This window comes from Prionailurus bengalensis, chromosome B2 (assembly GCF_016509475.1).
Source record: "Prionailurus bengalensis isolate Pbe53 chromosome B2, Fcat_Pben_1.1_paternal_pri, whole genome shotgun sequence".
Taxonomy (NCBI): Eukaryota; Metazoa; Chordata; class Mammalia; order Carnivora; family Felidae; genus Prionailurus; species Prionailurus bengalensis.
The window spans coordinates 24,557,209-24,583,508 of NC_057349.1; the positions used below are offsets into that span (position 1 = coordinate 24,557,209).

At 37.2% G+C, this 26,300-nt stretch overlaps 1 protein-coding gene across 8 annotated transcripts in view; it reads right to left on the reverse strand.

Moving 5' to 3' along the window:
* The window catches only part of PRPF4B (pre-mRNA processing factor 4B), a 37,080-nt gene extending 11,083 nt beyond the window's left edge, over positions 1-25,997 (reverse strand). For 6 of the 8 annotated variants that reach the window (XM_043590908.1, XM_043590909.1, XM_043590906.1 and 3 more), the window contains exons 1-10: positions 25,793-25,996; positions 17,585-18,784; positions 14,820-14,996; positions 11,113-11,268; positions 9,636-9,717; positions 7,901-8,111; positions 4,263-4,336; positions 2,832-2,922; positions 2,034-2,181; positions 601-738 (exon numbers count right to left, since the gene is read on the reverse strand). In XM_043590908.1, coding sequence (XP_043446843.1) covers positions 601-738; positions 2,034-2,181; positions 2,832-2,922; positions 4,263-4,336; positions 7,901-8,111; positions 9,636-9,717; positions 11,113-11,268; positions 14,820-14,996; positions 17,585-18,784; positions 25,793-25,929 — 2,414 coding nt within the window. In that variant the 5' untranslated portion in view covers positions 25,930-25,996. Of the gene's footprint in view, positions 1-600; positions 739-2,033; positions 2,182-2,831; positions 2,923-4,262; positions 4,337-7,900; positions 8,112-9,635; positions 9,718-11,112; positions 11,269-14,819; positions 14,997-17,584; positions 18,785-25,792 lie in introns of all 8 variants that reach the window. The other 2 variants (XM_043590911.1, XM_043590912.1) reach the window with 1 other exon arrangement.
* Positions 25,998-26,300: the final 303 nt, after the last annotated feature.

The window sequence follows — 26,300 nt, forward strand, 5'->3', positions numbered from 1 at the left end:
AGAGAAAAGCAACAACACAAAATTAGGGGTTACAATGCAAAATGGAAATAAAAAAGGCAAAATCATGTCCAAGCATAAAGTAAAATCAAATTTGCAATCTGGATTATAATGAAAGTACCTGTTCAAGAACCTCCTCAGATGTTTAATAAATTATTCTACATTGAAATGAGAGCACATGAATCTGTGTGTATATAACACAACTTTCCAGTAAAACTCAATTTTCAAAAATAGAAGGGAAGACATACAATGGTAAAATTCCTATTGATTTCAGAATGGTTTACATCTGAAAGCCCAAAACTAAAGCCATACTTTTGACAATCAAAATTGTATTTTCCTACTCCACTATTTCCATTTCTTTTTATCATGGTGTAAAAGTATTGAACTTTCGGAGAACCTCTGTTGCGCTGATGGCTACAGGAGATTAGAGTTTGGCACACGGTATGCAGTCAATTAGTGTTTATACATTAACTATTGTCAAGAAACTAGTTCTTAACCAAAAGTAAAAGACAAACCCAGAGCTAACTGGAAAAATAAAACACACAGAAAATTTGTCATCACATTTATGTAAGTGTTTAGTAATGTACAGATTTGACAGCTTACCTCAGAGGCTCAAATACGAGACAGAGATGCTGCTTGTGATAAAAGTGTCTGAAGAGTCGCAAACAATGAAATTTGTCATCAGGATCAGCATCATTAAGTTTTTTCAAGAATTCTAGTTCTTTTAAGCCAGTTTTTTGCCTGAAAAGTAAAAGAAAATCAAAACTGAACACAATACAGATTAAAAAAAAAAAATCAAACAATATTTAACTAGTTCCAGTCTGATGTATTACAGGTGATAAGCAGCTTGGAATTTTTTTTAAATACTAATAAATCTATTGAGGACTGACGAGTCTGTATATCATTAATGCAATAATTTATACTGAGCCAAATATTGTTCTCATGCAGTTAATTTCCACAATTAATAGAAACACTAAGAAACAAACCCACATTGCTTGAAGGGAATTCAATCTTGCACATATTTTATCTCAAAAACATCTTGATGTAAATGTTATTTTAACAAAAACAGAACCACCCTGTACAAGTTCTGGTGTAAGAGTCTAATAATGGATGTCTTACCAAGTATTAAATATTTGGTTTTCCTCTAAAATTCTAGTTACAATTTAATGGGCTATTACTCGACAATCAAAAAGAATGAAATCTTGCCATCTGCAACAACATGGATGGAACGAGAGTGCATTATGCTAAGCAAAATTAGCCAGAGAAAGACAAATATCATGATTTCACTCATATGTAGAATTTAAAATACACAACAGATAAAACATAAGGAAAGGGAAGCAAAAATAATGGGGGCGCCTGGGTGGCTCAGTCGGTTAAGCGGCCGAATTCGGCTCAGGTCATGATCTTGCGGTCCGTGAGTTCGAGCCCCGCGTCGGGCTCTGTGCTGACAGCTCAGAGCCTGGAGCCTGTTTCAGATTCTGTGTCTCCCTCTCTCTGACCCTCCCCCGTTCATGCTCTGTCTCTCTGTCTCAAAAATAAATAAATGTTAAAAAAAAAAAAATGTAAAAATAGGGAGGGGGACAAAACTTAGAAGATCTAAATGTAGAGAACAAACTGAGGGTTGCTGGAAGGGTTGTGGGTGGGGGGAGGGGCTAAATGGGTGATGGGCATTAAGGAGGACAGACACCTGTTGGGATAGCACTGGGTGTTGTATGTAGGGGATGAAATCACTAGATTTTACTCCTGAAATCATTATTGCACTATATGCTAACTAACTTGGATGTAAATTAAAAAATAAAAATAATGGCAAGTTGACTTTAACATCAACTCAGTGTGTGGTTACGGATTGTACTTATTAGAACATATGGATATGGCAATTACCTCTACTGTAGAAAAGAAAAAGGGCATCAGATTCAATACCATCATTCTGTCATTTTAGAACTGCAATACTTTTATAGACTGTTACACTTTTTAAAAATCTTCATGTGTGAATACCTGTGTTTTTAGGTTTCATTACATATGTCTTCTGAACTTACATGAGCTCATTGTTTCTGATGATTTTTACAGCCACTTCTTGGTTTGCTCTTGCATTATCTCTGGCTCGTACAACGTTACTGAATACACCCTGGCCAGTGTAGCCATACACATTGTAACGCTTATCTAGGACTTCACCTATGTTCACGCCTAGAAAAGTAAATTAAGAAATGGGAATTTTGAAAACAATAAATACTTAAGAAAACTCTGACATACACATAATAAAAAGAAACACAGTGCAGTCACTTAAAAAAATGTGTCAAATCTCTACTGTGTGTTTGGTGTCCTAGGCACCAGGGAGAATCAAAGCCAAGCCTCCATCATTCGTCACTCTTTCATAATGTGGTTCAAGCTGCATGCCCACTTCCTATCCACTGCTGAGGATTTCAACATTGAGTAGGGAAGAAATGTGCTCACTGAAGTGTTTCCAACGGTAGTCCTGTAGGACAAATACTGCATGACTGGCATCCCAAGCTCCTTGTATGTCGTTTGTCTTGGTTTTCAGATCAAGACGAGCAAGTGACGTTCCCCCTTCCTCCTGGAGGCTTATCTCATGGCTGAAAACAACTTTGAATAGATTTAAGTTGCACATCAAGTTTTTACCTCACTTCTATTCATGAAGCTCGTGGGCTGCTTACTAGATTACAACATGGGTTCATGCAGCTATCCGATGTGCCATACTTTGTAAGTGCTGGCACTGTGATGGGACTCTCAAGAGTTCTCCAACGTGTGACTGCATCAAGCAACAGAATTCTATAAAATATTTTAGAAGTCTAAAATTAATCAGAACGTGAACTTACGGTAATAGCCTTCTGCATCTGTCCAGTTATCCCTGAGGTTGGGATTCTCTTTGAAATCTTTCCCAATACCAGCAGCCCGAAGACGAGCACTCTGAAATGAAATGAAGGAGGCAACAAGAGAGCCATTTACCTACTAATCAGGCAGACATTTAAAACACTTCCTTTAAAACAAAAATGGTCAAAACAAGCTATAATTCAATAAAAACATCTTATGCCAAATTAAGTAAACTCTTACCATCACCTGGAAACATGAGTAACAAAGTCTCTTGTATCACAATAATGCTCAGGAAAAAAGTTAAAGTATCTTCAAGAAATCTTAGGAATATGACTAGGGCATTATAAATGAAAAAGACTCAAAACCAGGTCTGGTTTTTGATAGCTATTAATAGACAAAGGGGGACAAAAATTACAGATGGGCACTCAGTTAACAATAGGTATCCAACACTCTCTTCTACCAATTCCACATTTCTTATACTGCCTTGTCCACTTGCCACCCCTTGGCTCCTCTTCCCCCATATGCATGAAAGGTCACTGGCTGTACTAACAGTTTGTGTGGGAAATTAAGAATATTACAAACCACTGTCCATGATACCCAGAAGGCCCCTGTCACCCAAGCAAATGATGGGCACTGATACTTTCACTGGCTCAATCATCATTTCATCATTCCTTAACCTAGCATTATTTAGTATTTCTGTTTAAAATACAGACATAGACACATGGGCCCATGATCAAGGTCTTCCAGGTCCTAGACACAGACTGCTTAATCCTACTCCATTTTTAATTTCCCCTTTTTATGTTTATCCCCCTAGTTCCTCTTCTTGCCAAAGCCTCCTTATTTCTCATATTCTCTTGAATTTATAATGAAAAAATCCCATACTTTTGAGTATGTTTTTAAGACTTTTTCAAGAAAAGAAACTGGAAACATGGCTAAAAAGCCAAAATTTCTTAATCCCCTGCCTTAGAATAACACTCAGAACTCTTTAATGACTTTATTAGGACCCAAATCCTAACTTTTCAATCACCAATAATATCGAAGCCCAAAGTGGACTCTGCTCTAATACCAGCTTGGAAATTATTGGTATCATCTTGTCTCAGCTAACTATGCCCTACACACACACACACACACACACACACACACACACACACACACACACTTTTAAATCCAAGAAAATGTTGCTTGAGAAAAATAACTACACATTTAAGTCATTTGGTGTTTAACTTTTCTGAACCTCCCAAACTGTTCTGCTATACTTGTTTTTAAAATATTGACCTAATTTCAGACTTCGAGAAATGTTGCAACATTAGTACACAGAGTTTCCAGATAACCTTCAGACTGTCCAAATGTTAGCATATATTTATCTATTATTCTCTCTATATACATATACAATGCTTATATATTTCATTTAAAGTTACATAAGTAAAATTACTTACATCAAAATAGGCAGCAAACATATCATCAGATTCGGTAAACATATCAGGTGCCAACAGCTTCTTCTGAGATGAACCTAAATGGAAATGAACAGTAATATTTGAAAAATGAAGGGATACAAATTAAAACACAAATCAGTCATCAATGTAAAATCACTAACAATTCAAACTTTCTTTCCTCTTGCACGAGTTTTTCATTAATACCTGTCCAAAAGTTACTTTAACACTTAACATATATAAGGCCATCCATTCTTTACTAAAAAGATTCATTTCAGAAAGTTGAAACACGTAATTATCAGTACTTTCTCCAATGTTAGTTAAATTAATATGCTAATAGGTAAATAACGATTATGTATTAAAATCAAAGTTCCTCTTCAAAAAATTCTATTTCTAGGAGTGCCTGGGTGGCACAGTCACTTAAGCTTCCAAACTTCAGTTCAGGTTATGACCTCGCGGTTTGTGAGTTCTCACTCTGTATTGGTATCTGTCAGCTGGCTTCAGATCCTTGGTCTCACTCTCTCTCTGCCCCTCCCCTGCTTGTACTTTCCCCTCTCCCAAAAATAAACTTAAAAAAAAATAAATAAATTCTAGGGGTAGCTGGGTAGCTCAGTCAGTTGAGCAATCGACTCTTGATTTCAGCTCAGGTCACGATCTCACAGTTTCAAGTGTTTGAGTCCTGTGTCTTGCTCTGCGCTGCTGGTGTGGAGCCCGCTTGGAATTATCTGTCTCGCCAATGTTACCCTCCCACCCCCACTCATGCACATGTTCTCTCTCTCTCTCTCAAAAAAAACCAAAAACCAAAAACCAAAAAACCCAACAAGAACCCCCACAAAAACAAGCCCTGATAAACAAGAACTCAGACATTACTTGGGAGAGGCAAAACTGTGTAAGCCTTACAGCATAAAATTTGGAAACACCGCACAACCGTACTCTTTAGACCCAGCAACTCCACTTCTACAAAATCATCTCAAAGACAGAGTGGTACACATTAAAAAAATGACAGTGCACAATCGCATTATAATTAATGGTCCAATAAATACTCAACAACTGGAGATAACCCAAACATCTACCATTAGAAGACAATGAATAAACTTTTGCACATTCATTACACTGGAATAGTACACAGCCATAAAAAGGAATGAAGATTTTTTCACATCAAGGAGTGTATATATCTTTGTGTGTACTTGTATACATAGGATACAGATACACACACATATGAAGGACCATTTTAATAAGAAAACAAAATTCCTAAAAGTCACAAGCAAAAGAAAAAAAATAAACCTAAATCTATTAAATGAGTGGTATACCCACACAAAGAAGTATTTCAAATGATTTTACACTTTGGAATGTATCCGAAGGATAAAAAGAATATTGATCATACTGATAACTATGTAAATAAAAGCTTCAAAATAACCCAAATAATGTTATTAGGAGTCAAGTTTTTCACTAAAATACAAATATAAAATCAAAGAACTTAATAAAAACCTTATAGAAGTACGAATTTGAATTGGCACTTTTTTAGTATGAACCTCCCCCTTCCAAAAAGGTATGTATGTCCTAGCTTTGTCCACTGAAAAGTCCCATGAATAACGGGCACCCCTACATGCCCTGTAACCTCTGAATGGAATTTCCTATTAAATGGCACCAGTGTTCCTTAGATCAACAGCTGCTTCTGTTCTGGGACAAGATACCCATAAGGTGAGCCTGTGAAATCTCACTGTGGTAAAACTAATTTTGCAAACTACAGTGAAGCAAATTTGGCCCCTTATTTTCATATGGTCCATTTTTATGTTTTCAAAGATTTTGGGGAAAAACATGAGAATATTTTGTGACGTTTGAAAATTATTGAAAATTTAAATTTTGGTGTCCACACAGGTTTTTTTGGGGGGAACACAGCTGCTTCTGCTCTACAACAGCAGAGTCCAGTAGTTGGAACAGAGAAAAAAAGTCTAAATTATGAAAACCTAAAATATTCTCTATCTGACCTTTTACAGTTTGCCAACCCCTGTCCTAGAAAGAATAATATTAATAAGTATATATTACCAATCAATCCTGTAGGGTGTGGGTCAAAAAGACATTAGAAACCAACTTAAAAAGGCTCCTCCCCACCTCAGTTGGAAAGAGAATTTAAGTATATGATACGAAATCATGAAAACATGACAAAAACTACCAACATTTCACTGGTTATCTCTGGAGGGTGCTAATGTACCAAACTCTATCTATGCTAAAAATTAGTCAATAAAAGAAAATAATGAAGAATTTATCCCAACTCTCCTGTACAAACTATGTTTCACGGTAACCAAAGAATGGAAACCTTTTCTTTTATGGAATTACAGGTAGTAATTCAAAAGGGATTATAATTTAAGAATCACCACTTTGGAGTGTGTCCACACCCCCCCACCCCTGCCCCTCATGAAAGAATGGATCTGAGTAATGATCACCAATGGCTACTGAAACTGCTAGGTGAACAGCTGAAGGTAAACTTCATATTGGACAGCTATGGATCTTCCTATCTGAACACACAATCCCAAGGTCAATAAAAACAGGACAAGCACACACTACACACCACCTGATGTGATGCAAGTGCACACCACTACTTATGAAGTATTCTTGCCAAAGAAGTTAACTTAAATCTATTCAAGTCTCCAACATGTAGTGTTCAAGAAACACTGAAGATAGAGGAAATAAGATAAATTGGCACAAGAATGTGGTAAAATCAGAGTGCAAAGAAAAGTTTATAGGATACGTGGCCCCAGTATCTTCACAAGTAAATGGAAAAGGGGGAGGAGGAAAGGATGAGAATATTAAAGACTCTGAGACATTGAGAGAGATATAGGCATCTTATGTGGATTCTGATTCAAACCAGCCAACTGTAATTAGATATTAGATATTTAAAAGCGATCACTTTTTTAAGTAATGTTTTTTTAAAAAAAGTTCTTATCAGGGCGCCTGGGTGGCTTGGTTGGTTAAGTGTCCGACTTCGGCTCGGGTCATGATCTCACGGTCTGTGAGTTTGAGCCCCACGTCGGGCTCTGTGCTGACAGCTCAGAGCCTGGAGCCTGTTTCGGATTCTGTGTCTCCCTCTCTCTCTGCCCCTCCCCTGTTCATGCTCTGTCTCTCTCTGTCTCAAAAATAAATAAACGTTAAAAAAAAAAAAAAAGTTCTTATCTAGCAGAGATACAAAATGAAGTATTTATAGACAAAATGAAATCATGGCTGGGATCTGCTTTAGAATACTCTAGCAAGCAAAACAGAAGCTAATGACATTTTTTAAATATATGTATGTATGTATGTATTTATCTTAAGTAAGCTCTGTGCCCAACATGGGGCTTGAACACATGACCTCGAGATCAAGGGTTGCATGCTCTACTGACTAAGCCAGCCAGGCGCCCCAAACAGAAGGTAACAAACAATGTGGGATTCCGTATACTGTTTTAGGTTATGTGAACCAATAAAAAATATTTATTAAGAACATTCACTGGGACACATTTAATACTATATTACCATAAGATTTAACAGGGGTTAACAGGGGCAACATTTCTAATCCCTTTCACTTTTCCCCATTCCAAAACAATCTCTTTCATTATTTACAGAGCTAAAAATTGAGAGAAAAGCATGATCAAAACAAAAATCTAACTTACCATTATTCTGTTCAACTGTCATTAGATTATGCTTGGCTTTTACTGAAGCCTCAAATGTATCAACATTTTCCCGTTCGTACTCTTTAACATCAGCAGCTACCCTTTCTAGAATGTCATCTGGAGAAGGTGACCGCGTACAGGTACTGCTCTGGGGGCTGCTGGGTTCAGATGGCACAGACATATTGCTATCTTCAGCAAGATATTTATATTTCTGAAACAACAATACAACACATTATTTTCATAAAATCCAATGCATATTTGCTAAAGAGGTATTGCACTGAAAAGAGTGTTAAATAATGTTAAAAATTTTTTAAAGAGTATTGATGCCTTCACTGAATCAGATCCACAATCCCTTACATATAATTCCAAAATCCACACAACTCTGAAAGAGATTTTTTATGTTCGGTGCACATTCATTAGGTGACAAAACCTGACATGAACAGATGTGATGCTATTTGTAGTCTTATTTTTATCTCCCCCAGTGTGAACAGAATATGCCTCACTGCAGAAATACTACTGTGTTTGATAACGGGGTGCTGCTCCTAGAGCCCACTGATGGGGCTAAATAATATACATAGATGCACCATATTACCTTTCTAAAATTCAAATAGTTCTGAGTTCTGAAGCACATCTGGCCCCAAGGGCTGGAGATAAGGGATTGTGGACCTGGGCAAGAACAAAAAAAGATTCAACCAAGTCTTTAGGGATATCAGTTTAATAACAACAATTTCATCAGTGCCCCAGAAAAGGTTCTCTGGAATTCCAGTTTTGCCCTACATCTTCAGATGATTCAAGTTCTTTCCTTTGCTCTGACATAACAGTACATGGTTTATGATTTGCTACGTATGTGTAAGTGACCTGGTATGACTGTCCTTTGCTTTTGTCTGATGTCCTTATAGCACCTCAACATTTTTTACTTCTTCCAGAATGCATTCTCAACTTCATTGCTCACCTTCCGTTAGGGGAAAACTTTACACTTTACAGGGACTGCCATCCACAAAGCATCTAGTAGCCATGGTTTTAAGTCAGGATGGCCGAGGCATAACTGACAATCTTCCAAGGCAGGTAACCAAATCATTAAATGAGCATATAAAGACCTATGTATAACACCCTTTCCCCACCCCACTGTCTTAATCACCTAGCTCTAAACAACTCAAACTTATTTTTGAGATGTTCCATGTAAACAATCACATTTGCATTAGAAATTTACCATTTTTTTTTAGACCTTAAAATAGTTCTCCGCCCCCACATAGAGAAATTCTTCCAATGTATTCTATACTCACTTATGAGGGTTTTCTTAAAAACAAACAAAAAAGAAGGGTGCCTGGGTGGCTCAGGTGGTTAAGCGTCTGACTCTTGATTTTGGCTCAGGTCATGATCTCAGTTTTTGAGTTTGAGCCCTATGTTGTGATTCTCTCTCTGCCCCCCGCCCCCCACCCCCCACGCTCTCTCTCTCAAAACAAGTATGTAAACTTTAAATTTTTAAAAAAAGCAAATTTCAAATTTTATGTCTTATAAAACATTTTTGTCAGAATCCTCTCTATAACAAAACAAGGCAACAATTTCAATTTTAAGAAATTATCTTTTCAAATCTCACAAAGATAATTTTACACATACACTTCTTAAAGATTTACTCAATTGCTGTTACTATCACTTCTTTATAAATAAAAACTGTTTTTACTAAAAGAGTAATTATTTCAGAAGGGGTGTTCAAAATTTCACTAATATCACACACCTGAACAATTGCCTGCCTCTGTATTCTTCTCTGTTCTATTAGGGCTTCTTCATCTTCTTCCTCTACATCAAAGTCTTCAAGGCTTAAAAAAAAATGTACACATATATACACATAATTAACTTCAAAAATCCTTAGAGACTCACAAATAGTAACTGCTATATAAATTAAAAGTAAGAGCTGGAAAACGTAAGTGATTAGCTAATTGCACCAAAGTCTTAACCCATCCTACTCTATTCTGTTTCTAAACTCTCTTAGTTGCCTGGTTTGGAAACCTAGCAAGTAATTTAACCTTCTGTGTCTCATTTTTCTCCTCACTTGTTTCATGGCACCAAACTAGGGAACAAATGAAAGATCCCTAAGTTCAAAAAAGTCACTCCCGGCTCTTCCATGACCTTGGTATTACTAAAGTCATTTCATTTACCTAGCCTGTTTTAACCTTTAGAGAACAAGAGGGTGAGACACATAAGCAAACTAATACCTTTTCTGGGTCACAGAAAGCTGCAGATCCTTGGAAAGCTATGGATCTTTTCCCTATCAAAAATGCACATGTAAATATCCACATACAGTCTGAAGGGGAATGTGGCTCTACCCCCAGACACTGCCCTGACTGTTCCCAATTTCCTCCCAAAAAACTCCACAATCTTTGCAATCTCTCCTAGTATAGGTGTTTCTATGATCTGCTGAATGTTCACTGCAGACAAGTAAGCAAAATGCATTCTCAAGGTTATCAGGATGTTCACTTAACCTTCATTTAACTTTCATATCACCTAAGCTCTTTCTTGACCTCAGCACTACTGACATTTTAACAATTCTTCATTATGGAGAGGGCATTGTCCTATGCACTGGCAGATATTGAACAGTATCTCTGGTCTCTAGCCACAAGATGACAATCAAAATACCTTTAGATATTGCCAAAATGTCCCCGGAGAAGCAGATTACCCCCAGCTAAGAACTATTGCTCTAGATTAGTCTCATTTTTTGAGATGTTCCATCTATACAACTAAATTCGCATTAAAAAAAAAAAAATTCTGTTAGACAATGAAATGTTTTTGCATTTTCCACATAGTAACAGGCATATCTACCACCAGATAGGCTCAACTGCAAAGTAAGTATCATTTTACACAAAGTGAAAAGTTTAAATATTAGTATACACCCGCACACCCACACCACTGCAAAACTGGTAATCAAGATTGGTAGAACTATCTAATATATCTGTTGTCTCTAATAAAAATGAAGGGAAGGCTCATAATAAATTGATAGCCCAATGTTCATTCCAGCAAAAACTGAAGCCTCTAAATTCAGAAAACCATGACCTCTGCCACATAACTTATAAAATATGCACAAAAGATTAACTTTTCAATCCAGGACCTAATGAATGGATTCGCTTGCTATATCCAGGTGGAAAAGTAAAGATTTCCAGGTCAAATAGTACTTGTCTAAGTTGAAAAAAGGAAATTATGGGAAATTCCATTCTTACTTATCATCAGATGAAGATTCTTGTTCAACTTTCATTCCTTCAGAAAGACTTCCTTTAAATTTATCTTCTTTTACTTTGCTTCTGCTCCTACGTCTACGACCACCCCGTGATCGAGACCGCCTTCTCAAGCGTGACCTGCTCCTTCGACCTCTGTCCCTATTTGGTTGGGTTAGGGGGAAAATAAATAAATAAATAAACAAACACACACACACACACGCACGCACACACGCGCACTTTAAAGGTCAATTAAAGGTGGGAAAGCTGTGGGTGTGTTGGGCAGGAGTATACAGGAACTTTCTGTACTTTTCAAAAGCTCAATTTTGCTGTGAACCTAAAACTGTTCTAAAAATAAAATCTTTTAAAAAGGGGTTAATTAAAAATTAAAGTGAAATAACACACCAGAAAGATTGGGGTAATCAGCTTAATTGAAAACAACTAAAACACAGTTACTGTTCTTATTGGACTGCAAAAGGACACAAAAAGAACTTTGGGGGCGATGGAAATATTCTTGATTATGGTGATTATGTGACTATGTGTTTGTCAAAACTCACATAACTTTACACCAACGAGGGTGAATTTATTTACTTTATGTAAATATGTTTCAATAAATGAGATTAAAAAAAAATCACCGTTAATAAGGCACAGAAAATACAAACATGACAAAAATTCTAAGTCTAATTAATAGGGCCCTCAGACAGCTTTATAAGTGCCTGAAGGTCTTGCCTCATGTTAAACAAAAACCGGTTCAAGCATTAAAGGTAAAGTTTATGTTAGAAAGATGCTGTAGAATTCCAAATAGAAAAGGCTGCTATGTCTACAGAGAATTGGCAAACTGCCTATTAATGTCACATCTGACTACCAGGCTTATGTCATATTTCTTAAGAAATCTTACTAAAAATGACATGAAGGTAACAACTAAAGAATGTGAAGAGCTATTAGGACAACAGAGATGTCAAAAAAATCTTGATGTGCACACTGGACAAAAAGAGTAGTAACAGATCAAATCTAAACATAAGTCTAAAAGGAACAGACAAGATATATAAGAAACAAGTAAATCCATGCCACAAAACTCCAGAAAGCCTCAAGCATTGGAGACACCATATCCTGTAGGTAAAAGCTAAATAAAAACTGGTTGAAAGCCTTTAGGAATAGCTGGCTTCTGTATATTCTGCCTCCTTCCTGACTCAGCAGAAAATGCCAACCATTCCCCTTCACATTCTGGCAAAATACTTAAATTTATAGAGGTGTTGGTTGTTATGAAAACTGACCCAAGGTAGCGGGGAGGCACAGTACTGAAAATGGAAGGATTAGGGGAAGTCTACATTATGAAGAATCAGAACTCTACTGGCAGCCATGTCTACATTCTCCAGCAGATGAGAGGATTCTGGAAAACTGCTAACCCAAAAGAACTATAGTCAAGGATATGCTAAAGAGATCACAATGAAGCCACAAATTCTACATTCTCAGAATGGAAGAAAGCTTCCATTCAGCTTTCTCAGTGGCTAAGTTTTAAATGAGAATAGGATCCAGCTGTTTGAATAAAGTCCTCAAATGATAAAGGTAAATGAGCAGCAAAAGGATTCTGGGAAGAAAGAAAGTATAAGTAAGAAAAGAAAATCATTAAGAACAAAACTCCACAAAGCAAACTCATTATAATCTTTGATGTACGAGATGCTATTTCTTAAATTTTTTTTTTTTCAACGTTTATTTATTTATGGGATAGAGAGAGACAGAGCATGAACGGGGGAGGGGCAGAGAGAGAGGGAGACACAGAATCGGAAACAGGCTCCAGGCTCTGAGCCATCAGCCCAGAGCCCGACGCGGGGCTCGAACCCACAGAGCGCGAGATCGTGACCTGGCTGAAGTCGGACGCTCAACCGACTGCGCCACCCAGGCGCCCCTCGAGATGCTATTTCTATAAAACAAGTTAAAATGGCAGAAAAAAATTAAACAGCCAACAAATCTTGGAAATAAAATATATATGAGCACAGGAAAAAATATAGAAAGGTAAGAAGGCAGAACAAGAAAATTTACACTAAAAGCAGAACAAAAGGACAAACATAAAAGATGAGTGTGCATAGAGGGGGAATGAGTGGAACAATACAGAAGACCCAATGCAGGGATGAAGAAAACAATGGGCAAAAAAGCAAACAAAGAAAATTTCCCAGAATAGGTAGCCATAATCTTCCTGCTTTAAAGCCTATTTAGGGAGCACCTGGGTGGCTCAGTGGTGGGTTAAGCGTCAGACTTCAGCTCAAGTCATGATCTGTTTGGTCAGAGCCCCCAGTCAGGTTCCATACAGCATAGAACCTTTCTTTGCCCTTGCACGTTCTCTCAAAAAGTAAACTTAAGTAAGTAAATTTAAATAAAGGGCCTATTTAATGACCAGAAAACTACTGGAAACTAGAAGTTAGTGGAATAACAATTTCAAAATTCTTAAGGGAAAAAATGATTTCAACTTGGAATTCTATTCCTTAACAAATCAGCAGTGAAGACAAAAGCCTTTTCTTTTTTTAAAGAGACAAAGGTCCCCCAAAATGTCCTTTTCATGTACTTTTTGCAGGAAACTATTGTAAAGGCATTAACAAAGCAAGGAAATAAAATATGAAGATGCTGGATACAGGAAAGAGAATCACAAAATAAGAGAGACTGCCAAGACGACAGAAAAGGGAAAACAATTCCTACAATAACTGTTTAAGCAGGCCTATTCGTCAGTTTGGAGCTCAAAGGCTAGAAGCATTAGAAGGAAGGTCTTTTCTTGCCCCTTCTCCCGTCTGCTCAGCAATGAGCAATATGCACATGATCATAATGATTATAACTGGAAGCACAGGGAAATATGGTACAATTAGGTAGAAAAGTGTGTGTGTGTGTGTGGGGGGGGGGGATTAAAAAACAGTAATTGTCCAGAATAAGAAATCAATAGATAATATGGTAATAACTTCTAAAAATTTTAACATACACAACCTTGGACAAAGCACTTCAAGGAATCTAGTATACAAAAATACTCAGATAATGTAAAGATCTATCCACTGGTTGCAATATAAGCCTTTGGTATGCTATCTTTTAAAAACATTAAAAATTGGCAAATGGAAGTCTACTTATGTTTGAGTTAAAATATTTAATGCATATATTTTAAAAATGATTTGTGCTTTATAAACCAACATTTTGTTTAACCAACTCACTACATGTGCATCACATAAAATGGTTTCTACTACAGTGAATTAAACAAGTGTTTGCCGAGATTGTCTTTCACATCTACTGAGGTTATCATCCTGAAGTCACGTTCTAAGGGGACCAAATACAAATTAATAGAAAAACAGAGAAATGAAATTATATGACCAGAAACTCGGCTACTTTTTTTATTACCTTATGATCTATCCTGTTCAAAAAAACAAAACAAAACAAAAAAGCAGTAAGCACAGCTCATGTAGTATTTATCTTAAGTAGGGGAAAAAAAATTTTCCCTTTTAAAAGAATGAGTTTTTAATGAACACTGATTTACTTAAATTTGAAAAAAAGCTATATTAAAGAAAAATCAGTGTATGTGAAATATCACATGTTGGGAAAAAGGAAACTATATGGGATCACAGCTACAATTTTTCAGAGAAAAACAGTCTCTAAGAAAACCTACCAACTGAGCTAATATGAGGCTTCAGAAACATACAGTTTAATGAATCAAACGGACAACATATGTAACATTATTTTACCTTCTCCGAGGAGACCTGCTTCTTCTCCTGGGTGACCTACTCCGTCTGAGTGGGGAACGAGACCGCCTTCTAATGGGAGATCTACTTGCTCTTCTTCGGGTTGGGGACCACCTATTGATGGGGCTGGCATCTTTTGATCTTTCACGTCTACTGAGGATATCATCTCGAGGTCGTGTTCTTAAGGGGACCAAATCCAAGTTATAGAAAAACACACCAAATTAATGAATTTGTTTTGCACATAAAGAACATCTTAAGAAAGGGTGCACTAAACATGAAGACAGTAAACAAATATTAACAGGTTTTTTAACAAAACTTAAATTCAGAAAATCACAATGACATTTTGGTGTTGTGGTAGGCACACAGTAAAAATGGTATACTTCCTGTCATCTCACAATCTGAAGAATTATGATGGCTATTCACATTATTAAAGTCACTGATTCGAATTCCAGATACACAACTCAAATAAAACTTGCCTAAGTGAGTAATAGTATTCCACTTCCTTAGTTTGAAGACTGTTTCTAAATTTTGACATTTTCCCAATATAGAGTCTTCTTTTTAATATATTACATATAATAGCATCTTACAATCAATGTTAACCTTTAAACAGAGGGAATATAAGTAAGGATTTAGAGAAAAGGACAGCCTATCTAGTCATGGAAATACATATTGGTGTAACTTTCCCGGAAAGACATTTGGCAGTAACTTTCTAAAATGTAAATGTACATTACCTTAGACTTTGCAATTCCATTTCTATGAATCTATTCTACAAAGAACCTTCACATGTAAACAACGGACATAGTAGCATACAATCATGAAAAACTGACACCAACTAAAATTTTCATCTGAAAAAGGGGGATGATTAGAGGTGACCCTTGAACATGGGTTTGAACTGCACAGGTCCACTTACACGTAGATTTTTTACAGTACTGTAAATATATTTACTCATCCTTATGATTTTACCTCTAACTTAAAGAATACAATATACAATACATACAACATACAAAATATGCCAATTGACTAAGTTTTATTGATAAGGCTTCCAGTTAGCAGTAGGCTACTAGTAATAAATTTTGGGAGAGTCAAGTGTTATATGCACATTTCTGACTATGTGGGGGACTGGCCCCCCTAACCTCTGTGTTGTTCCAGGGTCAACTGCATTATGATATATCTATACTGTGAAATATGGTGCTGTAATATAAACACTTAAAAGATCTTTATTGTCACAAAAATGCTTCATGAAAAAAATCACTGTTCACGTGAATAGGAAGACTCCATTTTTGTAAGAAAGAACATTCATAGAATTCGATGTGCATAAAAAAAAAGGGCTAGGACATTCTTGTGACTGGTACTGCAGAAGGGATGGAAAGGGAGAGAATTTACAGGCTTCTGCCTTATCTGAATTTCTCTTTGAGTTAGTATCTTTTCTGTAATTAAAACAAAATTTTGTTTCAAATATTCAACTCTAGTCCTTAATAAACTGCTCAGAATTTCCTTTTCAAATGGAAAGAAAATTGAAAGAGACAAGAATCATTTGGAAACACTTTAGAAGACATAATCAGCAACACTAACAACCATCTCAATTTAGAAAGCTAAAGAAAGAAGGGGGCCATTTAATTACAATGTCATTTAGAAAAATCAAGAGTATTTCCTAATATACAGCATTTTGAAAACAGCATTCTTAAAATTTTTCAGAGAACCATTTACACCTCAAGGTCAGCTTGTATGTATACTCACACAGAGTAAATGGCTAGGAATTTATATCTTCACATTGTATAAGCCAACATTCTTTTAAGCTAAACTCTGCTGATAATTTCACCTGCTTATTAAATATAAAGATACTAAAAATGTTTCTGAAGTAGTTTAGACTAAACAACCCCCACCCCCTCTTCCAAAATCTTTCATGTGCCTAAATTACCTATTAGGTCTATGATCCTAGGTAAGTTAGATAATCTTGCAATCTTTTTTCTCATTTACAAATGGAGTATAAGAGTTACTCCACTTTATAAGGAGAGAGAATCATGAGTATTTATGAGAAAAAATATGATGGGCCAAGAGTATTACACAAAAATGAATTACTTTCATTATTATTAAGAAAATAAAATCATTTCTTACACTATTCTTGAAATTAAAAGGTACTATTATTTAAACATTGAGATTATAAGTATATGAATTAGTAACAAAAAAAATGTCCACTTTGAATTTAATTTTGGGGGCCAAAAAATTTGGTAGTTCCAATTTATATTGTCAGAACTCAAAATTATGCCAACTCAAGAGAATGGATACATCACAAGCTTTAAATTGATACCTCTTTTTTTAAAGTTAAAATCTTAAGCCTATACTGTCCAATAAAGTCATAATCCTTGCTGTAGAAATTCCCATAAGTGGGTAGGGTACACATAGATTTATCAGCCAAATTATTTGGATTTAAAGGAGTGATTCTGCAAATTAGGTACTAAATTAAGAACTTGAAAAAAACCTGTCAACATTTCAATTCAATATTTTTAATATATAACTCAATTCAACAGTTCAGTATTTCAATTCAATATTTTTAATATATAATTCAATTCAACAGTTCGATATTTTTAAATCCCATAGTCAAGATATTTGCTGACAAAAGTACAAATGTTAATACAGTTAGTGAGCAGGATCTATGTTAAAAGTATATTAACACCACCACTTTTTTTATTGTTCACAAATTCTAGTTTCTCCTTTTTAAAACCTGATGTATTGGCAGAAAGCATTAATATTTTGAAAACAAAAGTTACCTTGGAGAAGAAAGTCGTCTCCTTTCTGGTTCTCTTCGTTTTCTTTCCAAGGATCGGCTCTTGGCTCTTCTACCAGGAGACAGAGTTCGAGAAGGTGATTTGCTCTGCTTAGACCTCCTATCATTTACTAGTGGAGATCTACTTCTCCTTGATTTATCACGCTGTTTTGGAGACAAACTTCTTCTTTTAGGACTTCGACCAGGTCTTCTACTGGGTGACCTGTTTTCTTTCCCAGAAGAAGCATCTTTAGAGGGAGATTTAATTGGCTTCTTTTCTTTATCTGTTTCAGACCGTTTTGATTTTCTCTCTTTGGATCGTGATCTTCTGTCTTTGGATTTACCTCTTAAGTCAACTGGGGATCTGGATTTTTTGCCTCGATCACGACTTCTACTTTCATTTATAATTGGGGATTTTTTCCTATCTTTTGACCTACTTTTATCTTCGGTTTTAACCTTGTCATCAGTAGGAGATCTGGCCTTTCCAATTTTCTCTTGAGATCGCCTTCTAAGGGTAGGGGATTTTGATTTCCTTGCTTGATCTTGAGACTTACTTCTTTTGGATGGACTTTTGGACTTTTTCCTCTCCTTTGATTTGCTCCTAGTTGTCTTTTCTTTAACTATTTCAACACCTCCCTTACTTTTCTTTTTATCAGACCTATGTCTAGTCCGTTCTTTGGATCTGCTTTTACTTCGCTTTTTTGTACTATTTTTATTGTCCATAAGTTCGAGTTTCCCCTTTGTACTTGAAGATCTGGTACTAGACCTATTTCCATTTCTTGCCTTTTCATGAATCTCCCCCTCTTCTTCAGAGCCAGACTCATAACCTTGCAATATGAGCCCCATCCCAGATTGGACCTTTCCTTCCATTAACTCATTATCAAGTTCAGCTTTAATCAAGGCTCTCTGTTTTTCCAAGTCTTCCAGCAAAGCTAAATCATCAAGTTTAGTTCTTTTTGCTGGAGACATACCTTCTTTGTCAGAGGCATCAATGACCTCTTTTCTTTTGTGTTTCTTATGTTTATGCTTATGTTTATGTTTTTTATCCTTATCTTCTTCTGAGGAATGTTTATGTTTCTTATGTTTACTTCTGTGTTTATGCTTCTTTTTTTTGTGACGACTGTGCTTATTTTGAGATTGGTCTTCTGATACTTCCCCATTTTCTTCATTTACACTCTTCTCGGAATTATCAGCATCTTCTATCCTATAAATGTATCAAACACATTTCAAAATCCTATCATTTATGAAGATTTTACCACAACAAAATAATGTTAAATACATCTCAATGTAATACATGAAGTTAGTCACTGAAATATTTTCAGAACAGCTTCAGACATTTCAAAATACATGGCAAAACTGACTTAAATAGTGGTTTAGCTTTATTTCTAATGGTTGCACTAAAATACATAGAAGAAATACACAATGACGGAAGATAAATAATTACACTGAATAGAAAAAGAAAGTCCAAAACAGGTACAGTAAAACGTTAATATTGATTTAAACACTCAGTAACTTGTTTTTAAACCAGAATTTTTCACACAGATTTAACACCAAAGGCATCCCCCTCCCAACTTTTTTTTCCATAAAACACTGACATACATTGGGAGACTAATCTCTTTCTCCACTTTAAATTGAGAACTATACTTTCAGTCCGTGGTACCCAATGAGCAACCATGTGGTATTAGACTGAAAGACATCAAAGGGTCTTCTGCAGGTGAACAACAGTCCAATATCAGCAATAGCCTATGGTTCAACCAATATCAGTTCACTGGGCTATTTAATCTCTTTAAATTTCAAATGAAAGATTAGTTTCCCAAAATATGCTCATATTGATAGGTACCATGCAAAAAAACATTTAAATACATCAAGGGGGTAGCTTTTGTGTTTAAATGCCTGGGCTATGCTTAGTTTATGATGATAAATTATTTTGCTAAATCCCTGCTATTGTTAATCCCAGGTTAAACACAGGCTACAATGGCATTAATTACCTTTCCCCTTTAAAATCACTCCATAGTAAAACATCATGCCCCAGAATATGAGACAAACATCAAAACACGAAGTCATCTGGATTCAGAACAAAACACTATTTTTGTAGGAAGATATGGATTATTTTGTCCAAATCCTTCAAATTATGTACTGCTGTACTTTCAGAAAAATTATCATGCCAAAAAACGAAGGAATTCAATTTTTTTAAAAATCACTACACAATGTAGGCATTAGAAAAGGTAACAGGAAAACAAAGATGTACAAGACCATATCTCCCATTCTCAAGGAAATAACAGTCCAATGGAAAAGAAAGTCACATGAAACACTGCAAGAAGGCAATGATAAAAACATAAATAAGGGCATTATGGGAACACCGAGGGATCACCTAAAACCACTTTGAAAATGGTCAAGGAGATCAAAGAAAAACCCAAGCTATGTTAAGCAAGGACTTTGAAAGGAGAAGGAATGTTTACTGAGAAGGTACATGGATTATAAAAGTTGAGTAACACAGTCCTAAATAATAATAAATTAACAACAAGGGAAAAGAGTACTTTCGATAGAAAAAAAGGTGACAAAATGCACAGTTATAAATAGCAAACCAGAAGCAGATCAGTGTTGCCAGGGCATCAAAACTCATGAAGTAACTGGTCTAGTGGTTAAGATCTCCATGGACCAATTCCAGGAGATAAAGAGATACTGCACAAGATTCTGGGAATGAGTGGCTGAGATAGTTAGAGGCTAATTGGGGTCAGAGGCCCAGGAACTGCAAGATTAGGTTACTGGATAGGTGGTCTGTAAGGACACTGCTATTACAGAGGAGTTGGGAGGCAAGTCTGGTCCTCCAGCTAGGTCTCAGTCTTCAGTAAACTTGAAAAGGCTAGAGGAGGGAGGGCACACACCAGAGTAGGCTTGGAAAGTTACTAGTTGACAACAATGAAGGGATGTGGAGAACATGAAGAACATATAACTACCGCATGGCAAGAACTTTAAATTTTTGTCAGATTGCCAATCTCCATTTTGGTACTGTGGAATGTGAGAAAGGAGAAAGTGCTGAAGAGAGCTGCAGAAAAAGCTGTACCTTCCAGTTGAGAGGTTTTAGTTTGGTCTGACTTCTCTCTAATGGGGTATGAGAAAAAAGAATAAATATAGCAGCGTTCTCTGGATCATCAAATTTTCTCAAAGACTTGGAAAAAGAAAGTGTAACATCTTTATGTTAAAAACAACATGGTTCTATTATGGGTAGGGGGAAATCACGAACTTAAGTAGAAGATACAAAGAATTTCAACTTTGTTTGTTATACAGACTATACCCTCATACAAGTAACCACATCCCTTCCCTTGAAATCTCCCATCGCACAACCTAGGAAGTGGGAGCATAGGTCTTTTTTTCCGGAAACTTGACTTCTAGGGGGCAAATAGGAGGAAAACTGAATTAGGCTAATTCATGGTATGGAGACAGGTATGGAGAACCTGTTTAAAGGTTGCGAATGATTTTTAGGTATATAAAATCTCAGTGCCCAAAGTACAAAATTCTAGTCAACAAGCTAAAACTCAAAACTATCTAAAGATCCTCTAATGTGTCTTAGGAAGCCAGTTTCCAAAGCCAGACGGAGTTCAAATCCTGGTCCGAATGCTTACTAGTTGTGCATTAGGCAAATTTTAACTTCTCTCTGGTCTGCAGGCACCTCATCTACAAAACGGAGAAAATATTCCCTACCTCAAAGTAAGCTGAGGATTGCATGGATTAACAGATGTTATCAAGGCTCATAATAGTGCCTAGAACAAACCTAGGGCCTCCAAAGTAAGAGATTATTATTCTTTAGAGACTGGATAAATCTACTTACTCACTAGGACACTGTGGAGCTGTCAGAGCTGATGCTAAGAATGTTGAGTTTGTATGTAAAAGGCTACCACACAAAGCACTGAAGAAATACTGTCTCAGTCTCCACGACAGAGATTTTAAGTTTCAAGGAAGTTCAATGGTCTTGCCTTCAGTCACACATACATCAAGCTAGTGAGAAGGCTAGTATTACATTCCAAGAGAGTCAAGAGCTCTTCCAATTGACTGAAGATGGATTTTAAAATGTCAGATCCTATCCCTACTCTGTGTGAAACTTGATTATTGCTTCATATTTTATTCAGAGTAAAAACCAAAATTGTTTACAAAGCCCTACACTATCCGCCCAACCTTCCCAACACTTTGATCCTACTTTTGTCCCACACTCACCATGCTTCATTCAGCCACACCGCTCACCTTGAACAACAGGTACACCCCTACCTCAGGGCCCTGGTACTTGTACTTGCTGTTTCTCCACCTGGAATGCTTTCCCTGGATGCATACATTGCTGGTTCCTTTGCCTAACTCAGGCCTTTGCTCAAAGTACTTTCTCAGTCAAGTTTTCCTCACCAATTCATTTAAATCACAACCCTCACTATACCACACACATATTCCCTTCCTATTTTTTTCTCTAAAGTAACAGCAACCAAGTTTTTGTCTTTGCCTATCGTAACACAAGTCTTATGAGAGCAGATTTTTGATCTGTGTAGTTCACTGCACTAAGACCTAGTAAACTGTCTAACCTATAGTAAGCAGGTATTCAGTAAGTAATTTGTTGTGTCAATGAAATAATTTGTATAGAATAACACATAAAAACTGTATTCATGAGTTTACAGTTGGGTTTATAGTTGCTATACTATACTCTTACCTCTTAACAGGAAACAATTTGGTTTTGCTCAGTCAGATCTCCAGTGCCTCACACAGTGCACACACCTATCTGGCGAATGCAATAACTCAAAATAATTTAAAATTTAATCAGCTCCCTACCCAGGAAAAATATACCCTTTGAACACTTTTCTAATGCTTTCTTCTACAAGTTACAAGTCTCCAAGGAGTTTCAAATCAAAATTCTTAAGAGTTTACCCACAAAGGAAGTAATTTTCTTCAAAAGAAAACCTAGCTCCTAAAGCTTCTGAGAATCAGAAGCTACACTGTGATGCCCAATGTCACTTAAGAGTTACTCCCATGACTGATCCTTGTTTCTAATGTATCTCAGTGACTGTTAACCTCAAGAAATAATGACTACCTTACTGATAAAAATGCTACAAGCACCTTAGGGCCTACTAAGTCAATTCAACCTTAATTCTAGAGTTCTCCTACATTAGGGTTAGCAGACATTTACGCCCTCTTCAGTTGGCTCTCTCAATGCAAATTCCATAGAATATACCAATTGAAGTCTGATTAGGTACATCAGGAAAACCTGAACTCAATGAAGCAAAGGCATATTGCATATAACAAGCTTGTGCTAAGGCAGCTAATTTAGGTTCATTATCAACAACTTTTTTCTAAAACTTTAGGGAAAGGTACCTTGATAAACCTCATAGTCTTTTTGCATAGTTTATATTTATAATAAATACAGGCATATAACTCCCACAAATGTATATTTACATTTTGCAACTTAATGCTACACATTTAGCGGGTGTATGTTTAAACCAACATGATCTACAATTATTTGTCATACTCATTGAGAACTGAGAAACATCCTTCAAATTACATTATTTGGAAACAAAGCTGAATTTGAAGTGAAGACTATAGGGGTGTTTAACAGTATTTATTCATTTATTTTGTTAAATGCAATGTACAAGTTTCATCCTTCAAACAAGGGTCTCTAGGCATGTGACACAAAGAAAACAGCAAGGAAACAACTTTAAAATAAAGTTTAAAATAAAGACTAATTACAAACCACGAGTGTTATTTTAATTTCTTCTTTCAAATTTTTTCATAAGAATGCTCCTAATGACATCTTATTTGGGAGGCATTCAATTAATGTTTTGGAAACAGAGAATGGAGAGCAAAGTGAATGCCATTACTTCTTTACAAAGAAAGTAATTTAAGCCTGCTTCTCTGATAAGTTAAACTACTTTAACACAATATTCACATAGACATAAAAAATAAGAATGATTCAAAAGACCAAGTAGTCTTAAAATGAACTCCTCCGCCCCTCCTTTTCCAAATCGGGTGTGAAAAATTAAGCTTCAAAGAATTAGAACTGTCACATAAAAAAAAATGGACCTTTTAGGGACAATGGAAGTAAATAAAAATGATTTCAAACCCTAAAGGATATTTTAAAAAGGAACCACAATGTATAGTGGGTGACCAGATAGTACAACAGTTAGGAGCAGGTCTCTAGAATCAGACTTCCTGGGTTTAAATCTTGGGTCTATCACTTAGTGTGACCCTGGTTGGCTAAGAACACTTAATTTCTCTGTGCTTTAGTTTCATCATCTGTAAAATATAGGAAACAACTGTGTCCACTTCCAAAGGGTCATTATAACAATAAGATAGCCGTTCAGTGCTTTGAATAGTACCTAGTACTTGGTAAGTGCAAATACGTGAATGTAGATAAAAACTTAAATGTTTAAAACCACCAAAGAGGCAGAGCTAAAGAGATGGACAAACGTAAAAGTCATTAAAAAGCCTCCAGGGAACTTAAAAGCTGTTTTTCATATTTATTTCTTCTCAAACATTCCACTTTGAATAGAGTCCATACAACTGTAAACTATTCAGTGTCCTCTAAAGAACTGTGTAGATATTACATCCCAGCATTCACTACGAGCAGCACACACAGTGCTTGCTTTCATACTAAATTTATTTTCTTTGTCAAACATTTTAAAATAAGTGGGACACTTACAGAATAAATACTCCAGTTATACCAAGAGTTCTGTGCGAAGGGGATGTGGAATCAAGGTTTATTTCAGTGGCATTCATATTGCAGGGGCCTAAATAAATATTAAGACGAGTATTTGAATATGCATAGAAAATATGGCTCAAGCACTCGTCAAAATGAATCTGAATGGTCCCTCAAATCAAACAAATGGACATAATACTAAAGAACGTTAAAGAGATTGCTAGAAAAAACAGCTGTATAACATTTTTACTATGACATAAATACTGTAACTGTGCCACACTGTGAACTCAATGAGAAACAAAGAGGCAAAGTCTAGGTAAAACTTACAACCCAATTGCTCTAAGACAAAATTGTAAAGATAATAAAGCTTTCAAAGCCCTTAATGAAAAACTCAGTGTAATTCTGAGTAAAGCAAATGACTGAGGAGTCCAAAACTGGATGCACAGCAATGACGTGTTGGGCTGCCTGGTAGTAAAAATTTCTCCTCTCAGTCTCTAGTTGCTGGGAGACTAGATCTACCTCTTTCCTAAGATGGGTTAAAAAAAAAAAAAAAAAAAAAAAAAAAAAAGGCAAGCTAATGCTGATGCACAAAACGGTCGCTATATGAACACTCTTTTAAAATCCATTTTCTTTTAGGTTCTTGTTTGAGTTTTCCAAACACGAAGAGGGGAACAAAATGCTGCTTTTAAGCAAAGATCAGACTTTGCAGCACATACAAGTTATATTTTCACTCGGCCGCATCGATTCTTACATTACCTTAATTACAGACATAAAGCACTTGGGTTTGGAAGGAGCTACTATTTCTTCCACTCATACTCCCAAGAAGCCCCATAAACTCAGGCCAAAAACGTCAGGCCTCAAAACCAAGGACTTGGTCTTACTTTGCCTCAAGTTTGCAAGTTGGCAAATAAGCTGCCACTAGGCAGAGGGGGAAAAATATATCGAGTGATGCTGGATTAAGAGCACCGGGGTGAGGAAACGAAGCACCCCGCTATTATATAGGTCTGGGATATTCAAAAAGGTGGTCCTAGCATCCCCTCCTCCCTACTTTCAGGTCCTAAAACTGACACCAGCAGCAGGACAACGGCAGGTTACTGCATGCAGAAGAAAAGTATTATCGCTTGCCTCCCTGCCGCCACTGCTCCTCGGGTGCCAACACCGATGCCGCTCAGTGCTGCAGCCAAGGAGCTCCGCTCGGTCCCTGCGGGAGGAATACGAAGGCGCGACCGCACGGTCGCGGCAGCCGCCTCGCGCACGGGACCTGTAGAGGCCGCTCGCGCGTACGCCTCCCAGGGCAACGACGCGCGGCAGGCCGCGGCCGCCTCCGACCCAACAGCCGTGGCCTCCGGGAAAGCGAAGCTCGAAGGCCGCCCGCCCGCCCCCCAAGCCTCCCGCCCAACAACGTATCGCGCGGGGAAAGGCAAAGTTTGGCTCTCGCCGTTAGGCCTGAACTTTCCCGCCAGCCCGTGCAGGTCTCCGCCGTTTCCCACTCGGCAGTCTCCTGGGTTCCGGCCTTCCGCACAGCTCACAGAGACTACTCACTCGGGCTGTTCCCGCAGCGACAGAGTCTCGGCGGCGGCCATCTTGAACTTCCTGACTCCTCGGCGGCGGTGGCGGCGGCTTCCCGGACGGTGGAAGCTAGTGGAAGTGGTGGAAGAGGGAGCAGAGGCGTCGCGCATGTGCTAACCGCGTAGGGAACCGTGGAGCTCTGAGTCCGCTCTAAGAATCCGGATATAAAAGTGCATCCGGGGACAGAGCGCACGAGCGCCATGACGCAAGTTCCGGGACGGGGGTTGGGCGTGTGGAAGTATAGGCGGCACCTGCCAAGGGTTTAGTGACCAGTAACTGGGGCTTGCCCGGTAGTTAGTATTAGCACCGAACGTTTGGCTCTGGAAACTTGCTAGAGAAGGGACCAGAGTGAGTGGGATATCGGTATTTTGTGTGCGGTTCCGAGAACTGGTTTCACGGTGGGGCCCACAAGTTGAGTTAATTCTCCAACTAGGGCAAACAATATGATTTGGCTGCGGGGCTGCGTTGGAGGCATAATACC